General features: G+C 43.9%; 6 protein-coding genes across 6 annotated transcripts; 2 read left to right on the forward strand and 4 right to left on the reverse strand.

The window, feature by feature from the left end:
- Positions 1 to 42: 42 nt before the first annotated feature.
- BYT42DRAFT_491092 (uncharacterized protein) lies at positions 43 to 2,497 on the reverse strand (the record flags this gene model as incomplete). The annotated part of the gene is made up of 9 exons (XM_051564049.1): positions 43 to 155; positions 207 to 884; positions 949 to 1,074; positions 1,128 to 1,261; positions 1,327 to 1,676; positions 1,746 to 1,854; positions 1,935 to 1,981; positions 2,076 to 2,312; positions 2,387 to 2,497. 9 exons carry the CDS (start codon positions 2,495 to 2,497, stop codon positions 43 to 45), a joined length of 1,905 nt encoding a protein of 634 aa, XP_051426564.1.
- A 274-nt stretch (positions 2,498 to 2,771) lies between these two features.
- Positions 2,772 to 3,622, forward strand: BYT42DRAFT_561122 (uncharacterized protein). Its single transcript, XM_051567326.1, has one exon. The coding sequence runs from the start codon at positions 2,837 to 2,839 to the stop codon at positions 3,527 to 3,529; it is 693 nt and encodes a 230-aa protein (XP_051426565.1). The 5' UTR covers positions 2,772 to 2,836; the 3' UTR covers positions 3,530 to 3,622.
- A 93-nt stretch (positions 3,623 to 3,715) lies between these two features.
- BYT42DRAFT_491186 (pyridoxal phosphate-dependent transferase) lies at positions 3,716 to 5,186 on the reverse strand (the record flags this gene model as incomplete). The annotated part of the gene is made up of 3 exons (XM_051564055.1): positions 3,716 to 4,016; positions 4,080 to 4,404; positions 4,493 to 5,186. 3 exons carry the CDS (start codon positions 5,184 to 5,186, stop codon positions 3,716 to 3,718), a joined length of 1,320 nt encoding a protein of 439 aa, XP_051426566.1.
- Positions 5,187 to 5,254: 68 nt separating this feature from the next.
- On the reverse strand, positions 5,255 to 7,378 carry BYT42DRAFT_245711 (uncharacterized protein). The gene is made up of 8 exons (XM_051562688.1): positions 7,109 to 7,378; positions 6,783 to 7,048; positions 6,586 to 6,703; positions 6,436 to 6,514; positions 6,228 to 6,378; positions 5,959 to 6,126; positions 5,763 to 5,893; positions 5,255 to 5,704 (listed from the first exon to the last, which is right to left on the reverse strand). The coding sequence occupies exons 1-8, from the start codon at positions 7,235 to 7,237 to the stop codon at positions 5,574 to 5,576; spliced, it is 1,173 nt and encodes a 390-aa protein (XP_051426567.1). The 5' UTR covers positions 7,238 to 7,378; the 3' UTR covers positions 5,255 to 5,573.
- A 50-nt stretch (positions 7,379 to 7,428) lies between these two features.
- On the reverse strand, positions 7,429 to 9,301 carry BYT42DRAFT_561127 (uncharacterized protein). The gene is made up of 7 exons (XM_051567327.1): positions 8,916 to 9,301; positions 8,723 to 8,842; positions 8,471 to 8,656; positions 8,321 to 8,404; positions 7,960 to 8,257; positions 7,753 to 7,893; positions 7,429 to 7,675 (listed from the first exon to the last, which is right to left on the reverse strand). Exons 1-7 carry the CDS (start codon positions 9,182 to 9,184, stop codon positions 7,520 to 7,522), a joined length of 1,254 nt encoding a protein of 417 aa, XP_051426568.1. The 5' UTR covers positions 9,185 to 9,301; the 3' UTR covers positions 7,429 to 7,519.
- A 1,392-nt stretch (positions 9,302 to 10,693) lies between these two features.
- Positions 10,694 to 12,383, forward strand: BYT42DRAFT_528818 (mitochondrial carrier domain-containing protein; the record flags this gene model as incomplete). Its single annotated transcript, XM_051565381.1, has 7 exons — positions 10,694 to 11,001; positions 11,110 to 11,261; positions 11,361 to 11,504; positions 11,591 to 11,697; positions 11,761 to 11,932; positions 12,015 to 12,109; positions 12,168 to 12,383. The coding sequence occupies exons 1-7, from the start codon at positions 10,967 to 10,969 to the stop codon at positions 12,381 to 12,383; spliced, it is 921 nt and encodes a 306-aa protein (XP_051426569.1). The 5' UTR covers positions 10,694 to 10,966.
- Positions 12,384 to 12,422: the final 39 nt, after the last annotated feature.

The following is a 12,422-nucleotide window of genomic DNA, read 5'->3' on the forward strand; positions in this document are numbered from 1 at the left end:
AGAATAGGCACAATGTATTTTTAGTACCAATCACGGTGGTATTTAATTACGGGTGGGACTAAGTCGGGATACTGCAAATACACCCAAGACCACGACTCCCAGAAAAGCAATTGCTGCAGGCAACAATAGGTCTTGGGAAAATGGACGTTGCTTGTCTTCGACGCTGTGATGTTGACGTGTTCCTTGATGGCTTTTGGTTTTCGAACGTGGTTTCGTTTCTTCTTCACTGTCCGTCAGACTTTCAAGTTGCTTTACGGGAATCGGTGCGGATTCTGCGGCAGGTGTAATAGTAACGATAGGCTTTTGGACTTCAATGGCGGCATCATGCACAAATAGTTTCACCCGATTCTGATTTTGTTTTTGCGCCAAACGTACAGCATCCATCACATCGTTATCGGAAGACATCAGCACTTTGTCCTCCTCATCATCCAAGTACGAAATGCTCAGCCAAGCTGCTGCGTCATTCGCATCGTCGGCATGACCACCGTGAGCCAGGTGTTCTGGCATGACTTTTTGCTCCACGGCTTCGAATAATTGGGCATAGCTATTGCAAGCGGAGGTAAATCGATGGGTCTTGCCGCTTGCGGTCGTGAATTTGAATGCGAACATGCCTTCATCGGCATGATGATGCACATGTGGGGATGAAAGGCTGGAGTGGGTATCTTCGTTGTTGGCCACCATACTGGCCGACTCGTTGGGTAAAATTTCGGAAAATCCTTGCAGCTGGGATAAAGAAGTCGAGGGTTCCGGCGAAATCGCATGCATTGCCGAATGAGCCATCAATGTAGACGGATGATGTGAAGGGTATGAGTCCGAGACTTGAGACTCGCTTTCTGCATGATCAGCACCTGCAAAACTATCCCAGAAACGCGACCACATTGGACCTAGTTACATTTACAGGTTACTTCCATATTTAGCCTCTTTTCCTCTACGAAAAACAAAGAGAACTACCTTCGCCGTCGTTGCCTTGTATGCTATTGATTTGCTCCAGTGTAGCATAGGTTAACTTCAACACATCCACTATGCCCACTAATGTGCCATCATCCAAAACTGGCAAATTAAGATAGTGCCCATCTATATGAAAGAATTAAAATCAACAGCAGAAAGAGGATCATTTCTGGACGTACCATTCATGCGTCGCAACGCTTCCATGATAGTGGTTTGCGGCGTTGCAGTATCCGGATTAGGTGTCATGACACGTACCACTGAGCAGTTTTCAGGATTCAGTCCCGCAGCAATGACACGCAGTACAACATCTTTGCTGTGACCTGGGTTAGAAATCACCATGTAACTACGCCGAATCAGGCACATCCAAGGGTCATTTACCTAGTAAAGATGCCGGCAATTTTATGATGTTTGGTTACCAAAACGGCCGTGGTGTGATTCTCTTTCATCATCACTGCAATATCGCGAACATTGGCCTTGACCGACACTTCGGCAGGTGGCGTACCATCCAATACTGTATTGAGATCGGGGCACGACATGCGATCACGAAGAAGCTCCATATATTGCACCAGTTGAACAGGGCTTGCTGACCATTCTCGCTCCACACCTTCCAATGCATCGTACAGCTTACGCGAGGAGCCGTAAGCACGTTCCATCTTATCAAGCGCCTCGTACAAGCATTTGGTAATATCTAACAGACCAAAAATATCTCCTTCTTCGTTACATACAGGCTATGTTTAGATACGGATTAATGATTCGCACAAAAACCCATGGGGACGGCCTGCATCAAGATAACCTACCAAATGACGGAATCCTCGGGACACCATGAGGTTCAGGGCATCGGTAGCTGATGTATCTGCCGTCACACACATCGGCCCTTTCGTCATAATCTGCGCAACCGTGGTTGACCTAGTCACCCGTCATCCATATATCAGGGGAACTCATGAGGTATAAAAAAGGGAAGAAGAATGGGAAATAACTATGGTTACCTTGCATCCAAATCCTCAGCCACTACGCGGTAAGCGAGATCTTTTGCCTACACAAAAAAAAAAGCATGAGGTGAGAAAATTTGAATCTCCGTATGTCGCGCGGAGAAGATGCCCAAAAAGCAAAAAGGTGCTTGTCCATACCGTGAAAATGCCACTCAGGTGATCGTCGTCATCGACTACCAATACACAATCGGCACGTTTGGCTGCCATCAGTTGAGCAGACTCAATAACAAGCATATTTTCTTTCACAGTAAGTGCTTGTGCTGGTCGGAGAGCAGAAACCGTTCCGGCAATCTTGCGAGTATGCCGAAGGCTACGTGTAGAAGAAGTACCCGAGCGTTTCTTTGAAAGCTCCTGTTCCAGCTTTTTACGGATAGCCTAAAAGACAGGTAATATTTTGGTGTCAGTTTTTATGTCTGAAAGACGATTAAATAAATGTCTGTATAGTTTACTTCGTCTCGTTTAGACTGACGTTGTCTGCTGCCCACAGTGGAGCTATCTAAATTCTCCGTCCGTTGCGACGTGGACGACGCTATTCTTGAGCCGGAACGTTTTGTGGACATACAGAAAAATAAACGCAGAAAGTGTCAAAAAGAAAAAGAAGCTATAAGAGTGAAAGAAAGGTGAACTTGACGCAAGATAAAAATATATAAATGAAAAAAAAGAGGTATCAAAATAAAATAGAGAGCAAAGGTTCACTTCAACAGACACGGGATTGTAACCCACCCAAAAAAATGCGGTGGAAAATCAGGGCTGAGGTTGGATCGATCGGACCCTGAAATATCTGGGCGAACAAAACAAAGTTTGAGAGAGAGGAAGGGGAGGGGGTGATCAGTGGCTTTTTCCAATCATTTTGGACCTCTTCTTTTTTTTTTATTACCCATTAGTGTAGTGTCCCTGTCATGTTGCCTGCCACCTGCAAATATCTTACCGGACGTATTTGGACACAGACACAGCGCCCTCTCGTACAGGCTCGATGGAATAGCAGTGGAACCAATGGCGAGCAATCACCTGTAACACCCAATGCAGAAAAAGAAACTGCAACCGGCACACCCCTCGACGGCATTCTGAGTGTTTTGGGCAACAGCACCACAGCGTCATCGGAGCAATCAACGGATAGCGTTTCCAATGTGTTGAATGAATCTGTACAAAAGCAACGTCAATCACAAGCAAACGATGGTGCAGCGGGAGGCAGCAAATTCGATATGCTCATGTTGAGCTCCTCATTAACGGGCTTGGGTCAGGTTCCACATCAAATTCACATCAATGCGACATTGAACAATACCATCATTACTTTGACCCGTCCCAACGGTGCACCTTTGGTTACAACTTCCGGTGGATCGGTCGGTTTCAAAAAGGCAGCTCGCAGTGGTTACGAAGCCGCCCATCAAGCCGCATTGCAACTGTTGGAGAAGATGCATGCCAAAAACTTGCAAGTAAATACTTTGCATATGGTTTTGAAAGGATTCGGTCCCGGTCGCGATGCCGCATTCAAGGCTTTGGTATCAGGCCACCACTGGAATGTCAAACGTGTCACAGACGCAACACCCATGCCTTTCGGCGGATGCCGACCCAAGAAGGCTAGACGCCTTTAGATTCTGTTTATATGCTTTAGAAAATAGTAGACCAGTAGCAAAAAGTGACCACCATTGTTTCGATTTTATATGTATAAAAAGATAAAAAATAGGTACAGAAAGTAGATATCTTTTTTTTTTCGGTTTGTTTATCACCTACAAGCATGACGGTGATAAAATGGCATGCCTTCAACGGTATTATAATCATCATACCATAGCCTGAACGGCTGCTCGAATACTTTCGGCTAAGCGGTTAATGGCATCTGTCACTTCTGATTCGCTGATGATTAATGGAGGGATCATTCGCAGCGTCTCATAGACAGATGCAGTGATAATGATCATGTGGTGTTGTTCGCGGGCTTCTTTGGTGATTCTGGTCGCAAAACCGGTAGGAGCGTTGCGAAATTCAAGACCAATCATAAGACCCAATCCACGGATGTCAAGTTGGATGGATTCGGGAAGCAAAGGTGGGATTTTCTCCCGCAATTCCTTGAACATTTGCTCGGATCTATTGCCATATAGCGGACGAATGAATTTTGATATGAAAACAGTGCATAAAGGCTCACGTTACCTTTGATTCACATTTTCCAACAGACGCTCTTCTTCAAAAACATCGAGCGTGGCCAATGCAGCAGCACAGGCAACAGCATTGCCTGCATAAGTGCCACCCATCGATCCAGGAGGTTGCTGATCCATCAGGGCCTTTCTCGACACAATAGCGGACAAAGGATAGCCACTTGCGATCCCCTTGGCCATAACAAGGATATCTGGTTCTACTCCAGGCCAATGCTCAATGGCAAACATTTTTCCAGTACGTCCAAATCCAGTTTGCACTTCATCCACAATCATCAGGATGTTATGACGGTCGCAAAATGTACGTAGAGCTTGGAAAAAGCCTAGAGTGTTAAAAAAAGGGCGCTTGAGAACTGTTGTTTTTGCAGACAACACGTGCAGAATTTGCGGAAAAAGGGACAAAATCCCTACCTGGAGGAGCTGGTACATAGCCACCTTCGCCAAGAACAGGTTCGAGCAAAATAGCTGCTGTTTCTTCGGGAGCTGTTCTTTGCTGAAGCAGAAGCTCCAGTTGGCGCAACGTTTCATCCACACAATGCTGGCCTGTGTGACATGGCGCATGATCCTTGGCTGGACAACGAAACTCATAGGGAAAATCTACCGTGTGGACACCTGACATCAAAGGACCAAACCCAGCGCTAAAGATACTTTTGGAGCTTGTCAAGGCCATCGCTCCAATAGTGCGACCATGGTGGCCTCCGGAGAAAACAATGATATTCTGTTTGTTGGTTGCTTGCCGAGCTAACTTGACCGCGGCTTCAACAGCCTCGGATCCGGAATTCCAGAAGAAGAAAGTATCCAGGGACGGCGGCACCTTGGACCGGAGTCTCTGCACCAGCTGTAACATGGGTTGATGATAAAACATGTTTACTTGGGCGTGCGAAATTTTGGCGGCCTGCTCTTGAACCGCCTTCACTACGGTAGGATGACAATGGCCGGTGCTCGTAACGCCAATACCCGAAGCAAGATCCAGATACGCTTGCCCATCCGTCATATAGACGTAACAGCCCACCGCTCGGTCAACTAGAAGATCGCTAGCCACTGCTACCCCTCGTGCCAAGGATGACTTGCACTCGGTCACGAATTCGTTCGCTTGTTTTGTCATGGAAAAAAAAAGTTCAAGAGTAATTGTTGGGAAGAAAAAGTTCTAGCTTTCCCCATTTCATCAACCCAGAAGTGCCCTATTTATACCAGCATATGTTTATGAGTCGGGCACTACATTATTGCAGGATCATCCGACGTGTCGCCGTGTCAGCTTTTTTTTCTTCTCAATCACCCATTATACTGTCTTTGGCGTCGCCGTGTCAGTTTTTTTTTTCTTCGTAATCGTTTATACTGCCTTTGGCATCGCCGTGTCAGCTTCGAAAAAAAAAAAAATTCAAAGTCCTCAGAAAGGTCGATGTGTAAGACAAATAAAAATGAAGATGAGTTTGATTAGTACAAGATGCTGTGAGAGGTTATTTACATGTTTGAATCGATTCAATGTCATATTCTAGGCTAAACCCATGTCAAAAACAGCGTCTACCATAATAAGGGTGGCTAAAAACACTCCCTTGAGCTTCATGGTTTGCGTGAAATGCGTGGGAAGATGATCCATGACTCCTTTTTCATCGACCAAAGACCCTAAGAAGCAACCTGTAAGACGCAAAATCTATGGGTTTCTTTTTATCTGTTCGCTTACATTTCTCAGAGGTATCTGCTTCCATCCGTATATCAGGTAGTACACGTTCGCAAATATTGGCGTCCAAATCAGCATGTTCAGATTCAATGACTTTAGTTTTCCACAAGAGGTATAATTCCGGTTCATCATTTCTGTAAAATGTGGATAGTTGATATCAAATCCATAACGGGTGCAGTGAATGACGACAAGCATTTACCGATTGCTCTGAAACTTTAATCGATCTTCTGCCATTGGCAGCAGAGTTATCCGTGTGTCGGCAAGCTTTTCTTTTAGCTGATTGAAAACCTTTTTGCGCTCATCATCCAAACGAGCATAGTGCACTAATAATCGGAAGAATGCCAACAAATCACTTTCGTCCACAATCCTGTAAAAAAAAAAAAAAAAAAAAAAAAAAAAAAAAAAAAAAAAAACCATCCCTCGTTAAAGAAAGTTATCGCAAAGTGTCCGGATTTTCCAATAACTTGCTCTTGCAATATTGATCCGCAATCCAGTTGCATCTCGATGCTGAGATCGAACACAAGGTTATCGACCACAAAATTAGGCTCGTAAACATCAAAACAAATCTTGAAAGATTGTTGATAAGTCTCCCCGATAAGTTCACACGAACGTATCTCCCCTGTTAGAAGTATTGCTTAGCTAATAACCCAAGGAACGGTTCCTGGTTCACAGTTACCTTGTCCGTTAGGATTGGGGGTTAGACGATTTTTGGCTTCGGTAAATCGAAGGTGGGCAAATTCACCTTGTTTTTCAACCTAGTTTATCAGAACGAGTGAGCAGCTACTTTCATTTTTGTCTCCCTCCTGGCATTGATACGATCATTTACCTCGGGGTCTTGCATGGCTCTTGTACGAAATTCAGCATGAGACGACATCAAGTCAGTTCGCGACATATTAGCTGCGTTTCTCGGTAACGGTGTTTCGCCAATATGCAACAGGTACTCGCTAGACCCAAACATAAACAGAGAATAAGTATCTTCAAAAGCTTGAAACAGCGTCCGGTTGCACATCAGATTCCACTTACAACACCACATCCATATCGTCAACATCATCGTCAATCGGCATACCTTCCTCAGCCGCTTTTTCCTGTTCTTCAACGACTCGAGCACGTTCTTCAGGTGTCATCTTGAGTAGCGCTGCTTCGCGAAGTCGACGTGCTTTACGATCTGCCACCTGTTTTTTCAATTCCTCTACATCTTTCTCCGCGCGTGCTACCTGGGCTTCGAGTATTTGGCGTTCGGTTTCCAATGGATCTACAGCATCAGGTAGATCGGGCGATCCGGCAAGATTCTGTATGATGTTGATTAATACACAGTAACGTGTCCGTGATCCTGGCAAGGTCATACATACCAGATCGGCTTCTATCTCTTTTTCGTTGGCTGTTTTCTGTGCCTCCAGTAATCGCTGTTGAAATCGTTCATTGATTGTCCTGTAGTCAAACACAGGCTCGTTTTCAAAGTCGTTCATTCCACTGAGCATAATCTCTAGTGGTACGCGGTGCTCGAAAAAATGAGGAGGCAAAGAAGCTCAAAGACGGCGTTTGGACAGAATCGTCACAATTTGATGCCTTCCCAAATGACCGCCACTGAAATGTCCCAACTCCAATGTGTCCCTGATCAGTCAATAAAATACACTCATAGTCTCTGCTGCCGTATAACAACCAATACTTGCATTTTCAAGTGAGCCCACATACTTGAAGCATGCAGTCCCCAATTTGTATTAACTTTTACAATGCATTCCTTTATACTACAACTTTCTTTTTTAAGGATCAATTTTTCTATTAGGATCCATGAAGTAATCAATGGTTTCCTTTGTGACTTCGGCCTTTTTCTTCTGGAAATCACCCACCACCTTCTGAAGAACTTCGATACAGCGCTTCTTCAGTTCACCCGTCATCATCTCACCGGATTTGTATGCCTGCATAAATCCATCTATGAGTCCTTTGACTCTTTTCTTTCGTTCCCTTTTTATCCTGCTTTTTTTTAGCCACTTACGTCGTGAATTTTCTTCAATTCTTCATCATCATCAAGGAAGAAACTGAGGTATTGGTAAGCAACGTCCACATCGGGATTACCACCGTTGGCTCTATGCTCCTCCACGGTAGCTCCTCCACCAGAGAAAGCGTATCGGTTGATCTATGATGGCATCCAAAAAATATCAGTTTTATCTGCGGCCATTCCCAGTTATGCTGTCAGTCATACCTTGTTCTTGATCTGATTAGGGGTGTCAGACATGAAGATGGCAGAACTATCGACGGAGGCGCTCATCTTTGTTTGCGATCCTTGCAATGCTGGGAAAAACTTGGCATGAATCAAACTCGGCTTGGGGTATTTCAATCGCTTGGCCACATCACGCGTTAAACGGAAATAGGGATCCTGATCAATAGCGCAAGGAATCAAGCATGGAATATCCTTCTTGGTTCCGAAAATTTGAGGGAACGAATTGGAGAAGGAAGGAGCCGCTTGAATAGACACGAAATGGAGTTTACCGACATTATCACTATATCACAGTTACTAACACATTATCTAAGAAGACTCTCTCCATTTCGTTGATTTTTCCTACCTGTCGTTGAAACCGAAAGTTGCCTTGGACTGATTGGAAGTAATGCAGCGGGAAATACGGACAACATTATGATAGAAAGCACCACTATATTCACACGTTGACAAGATGAGTATCGTGGCACAGCCAGTCATCATGCTTATCTTTTCTTACCCGACGTAGTTCAAGTTGGAGAAAATAAAGGTCTTTTCAGGTTTGAAGCCGCAAGCGATGATATCTTTGGCATTTTCATAAGCAAACTGATTGCACATTTCAACGGTAAGATTAGGTTTGAACAAGAACTTTTCATCGTCTGTCAATTGAATGACAATCGGAACATCAAAGACGTCCTGAAGCCATCTATGTTAACCCCATTTAGACACATGTTTCTTCCCGTTGGTTTCCTCACTATAGATTTTCACTTACTGACAAAAGATGAAAGGGATCATGTGACCCAAGTGCATGGAAGCACTTGAAGGTCCACGACCAGTGTATAAGAAGAAGGGCTTCTTTTGTTCGTAGCGATCCAGAATTCTGGAGAACTCTCTGCATACGAAAAAACAAGAAAGCAATTAGCGGCAAGGAACCGAATGCACGATATGCACAAAATGTCGATTACCTGTGAGAAAAGAAAGTGCCTCTTCTCAAGAGAACGTGGGGTGCTCTGCCAGTGAGTTGTTCGAAACGTTGAAGCAATTCAGTGGTGATGGGCGTAGTACCGAATTGATCAACAAGCTTGTCGTAGTCAATGGCTTGAGCTACACCGTCAACAACAGCACCCTCGACTTCCCAGGGGGTGACATTCTGCGCAGCGGTTTTCGCAGGGGGAGCACCTTGCTCTTCAATGCTCAAATCAGCAACGCTCTTGGACAACTGCTCTTGAGACATGGTTTCTGAACAACCTTGTGTTTATTGCAAGGAAAAAAATTTGCGTATCTAAAAAAATGTACCTATTTTTGTGTCAGAAAAGGAAATTTTTGATGGAAACCAAAGGTCGAAAAATTGGAGCCGCAAAGAGAAGAAGTATAAATTTTTAGGCATAGAACGGCGAAAATCACCTTGTGAAGTGTCCTTGCACCAGATTAAAAGCGATGTAGAGAAACCGCATCCTTACCCGAAATTGCGGACGCACAAAGCTGTCGATAATTGCAAGAATGGTATGATATTGCAGCACAATAAGTGATGACAAAGAGGCAGACCAAGCATCGTCGCACTATAGCAAGACATCTCTACTGTATGGGGGACAAAGTATGTGTAATAGATACTTACGCAACACTGACAGAAACATAGTAGACTGGGCATCAATCTTATTTGACAATTACATGAGCATTCTTGTACCAAATAATCCCCATTTACGTGCATAGCGGCATACTTAATTTAAGTTTCACAATCCACAGGAGGAAAATGCGGATGCACAAGCTTCAATAGCTTCAGTCGCAACGAGTTTATCGCTTCTTGTCCTTTCATCGGATGAAATCATCAGATAAACTTCTCGATCCGGAAGAATAGAAGCATATGAATGGTTTCCATGACATTTCTCATAATTGTTAGCTCACGACAGCTAACCAAAGGCCATTTCAATAAATGAGCAGGCCTTTGCAATTGGATTCCATTCTATGTCATGTATATAAGCGTTTGAAGAACGGATACCGCTTGACCTTTGATATAAAGGCAAAGATATGCCATGTTCGTCTATCTGTGCACTTTTGCGGCCTCCAATCAACCCTATTATCTGCTGTTGCTATCGCATCAAAGCAGAGTCTTCAATGAAAAGGGTTTGTAAGTACAAGGTTAAGTGATCCGACCACAGTGTGGCTATTCCTGCGTACTACATTGATTCTTTGAGAAAGTTATACCTATCGTTAGAATTGTAGATAAGCAGCTAAATGTGTTTTTGATTGTGTCACAGGATGGTTGAGGGAATAAGGCTGGGTCAGGTCACTATAATAGAGGTATTTCTCGCTATTTTGTTATCGGGTGGTAGATGTGCTGTGTGTAGGTCGATGATAGGCAGCAGTCCACCGTATATTGTAAGAAAATACTCAGTTATCCTTGTAATTGCTGTGTGTTTATATGTCAGCTGAGTGAACATTAACGGCGAAATTCCATTGGTTTCCGCTGTGATTTTAATAATCCGCCAATTTGATTGACCGAGAAACATGAGACAGGCACCTTTTTGTTTATCTTTTTTTTCTGCATCCATGTCAGATATGCGCTCTCCACTTTCATACAATTAGTTTCAATGTTGAACTGACCTACACTCGCATTTGATCATTGCAATCAAGTAAGCCAGCTTAGGTGCCAAAAGGAAACTGAAATTGCGTCCTTTCAAAATTCAACAGCCGCAGGTCAAATCGACGGGAACAACGTCACGAGAAATCGCGATCTAACTTTTTTTTTTTTTTTTTTCAAACGGTCTTAAATCATTTTGAATTTGCCTGTCCTGACGCCGCCTCTTCCGCAGCAGTAATACCCCACCTTTCTCTTTTCTTACCACTGCTATTTTATTACATAATTGGTTGCCTTTCTTTCGAGATCAACCGGCTGGAAGAAATCTGAGATTGTGCTTTCTTCTCGTTGCTTCTTGTCTGTGCTCATTCTTCGTAACTTGCCCCTTCTCATCGGGATCCGCTTCTTGATCTTGTTCCTTTTCACAGCATTTGCTTTCCGATGAACTACGCCGCCAATTGGTGGAAAGACTTCGCGTAAGAGTCATTTCGATTGATTTAGAGTTTTTGCCATAAACGTCATGGAGGATTGTACTTAAATCGCTCTTCGTTTTCTTTTTTTTCCCACGTTGGTCGAAACGATAGTCGAACTCATGAAAATTTGAAACATTCGATTGCCGGTGCAGGCGCCGGCATAGTGTCTTCTATCGTAACATGTCCGTTAGATGTCGTCAAAACACGCTTACAAAATCAGGGGAAATTAGAGCCGGGAATGATTGTATATAGAGGGACCGTAGGTACGTTACATCCCCGCAATTCAGTGGAAAAAACATCGGATCATTCGCTGCCACACAGATCGCTAACGAATTATTGGTTTCATTTTCAATCGAATTAAGGCACATTATCGAGGATCTGGAAAGAAGAAGGGATTCGTGGGTTATACCGTGGGTTGGGACCGATGCTTGTGGGGTATTTACCGACCTGGGCTATTTATTTTACGGTTTATGATTATTGCAAAGGACGATGGACGGGTCAGTTGGGTAAGAGTCACAGGGGGGAACAGAGCATGAAACACACGTGAAGAACCGGTAATTTATCGATTCAACTTGCATCGACATTGAATTAGGTCAACCAGGGCGCGATTGGACACTTCACATCGCATCTGCCATGACAGCCGGAGCTGCATCCACCTCGCTTACTAATCCCCTATGGGTGATTAAAACTCGATTCATGGTAAGGAAAGAAACAAAGGGAACCAATGATGGAGGGATAACTCACGTCAATGGTGGGATTTAGACACAGAGCGAACGAACAGCGTATCGGTACAACAACACCCTTCATGCATTTGCCACTATTGCCAAAGAGGAAGGCATCCGAGGGTTCTACAAAGGTCTCGGACCTTCTCTGATCGGCGTAAGCCACGTTGCTGTACAATTTCCACTCTACGAAAAATTAAAAACCTGGTTTCGTAAGTATCCAAGTGCTGGAAAACTCCATTCGAATCCATGGCTGATGATCGTTTGACTGTTTGTTTCTGTTTGGATCCATAGATACGCAAGCCAATGTACCATCAGGTACACTCGTTATTTTATTAGCCTCCTCTTTGTCAAAAATGGCTGCCAGCACAGCCACATATCCCCATGAAGTAAGTGCATGTGTAACCGTATGCATTGATGCAGGTACTCAAAATTGTCTATCCTCAGGTCATTCGTACCCGATTACAAAATCAAACCAGAAAACCATTCAAATACCACGGTATTATCCATGCCATAAAAGTCATTACTGTAGAAGAGGGCATTCGAGGGTTCTATAAGGGCATGTCCACCAATTTAATACGCACGGTACCCTCCTCCGCCATGACCATCCTCACCTATGAAGTCATTGTAGAAAAACTAGATAACATCAAAAAATATGGATGATATTATCACCGTTCATTTTATTCTGTTTTCTAGTTTTTG

The sequence above is a fragment of the Radiomyces spectabilis genome (assembly GCF_025331425.1).
Source record: "Radiomyces spectabilis strain NRRL 2753 chromosome Unknown BYT42scaffold_3, whole genome shotgun sequence".
NCBI classification, from domain to species: domain Eukaryota; kingdom Fungi; phylum Mucoromycota; class Mucoromycetes; order Mucorales; family Radiomycetaceae; genus Radiomyces; species Radiomyces spectabilis.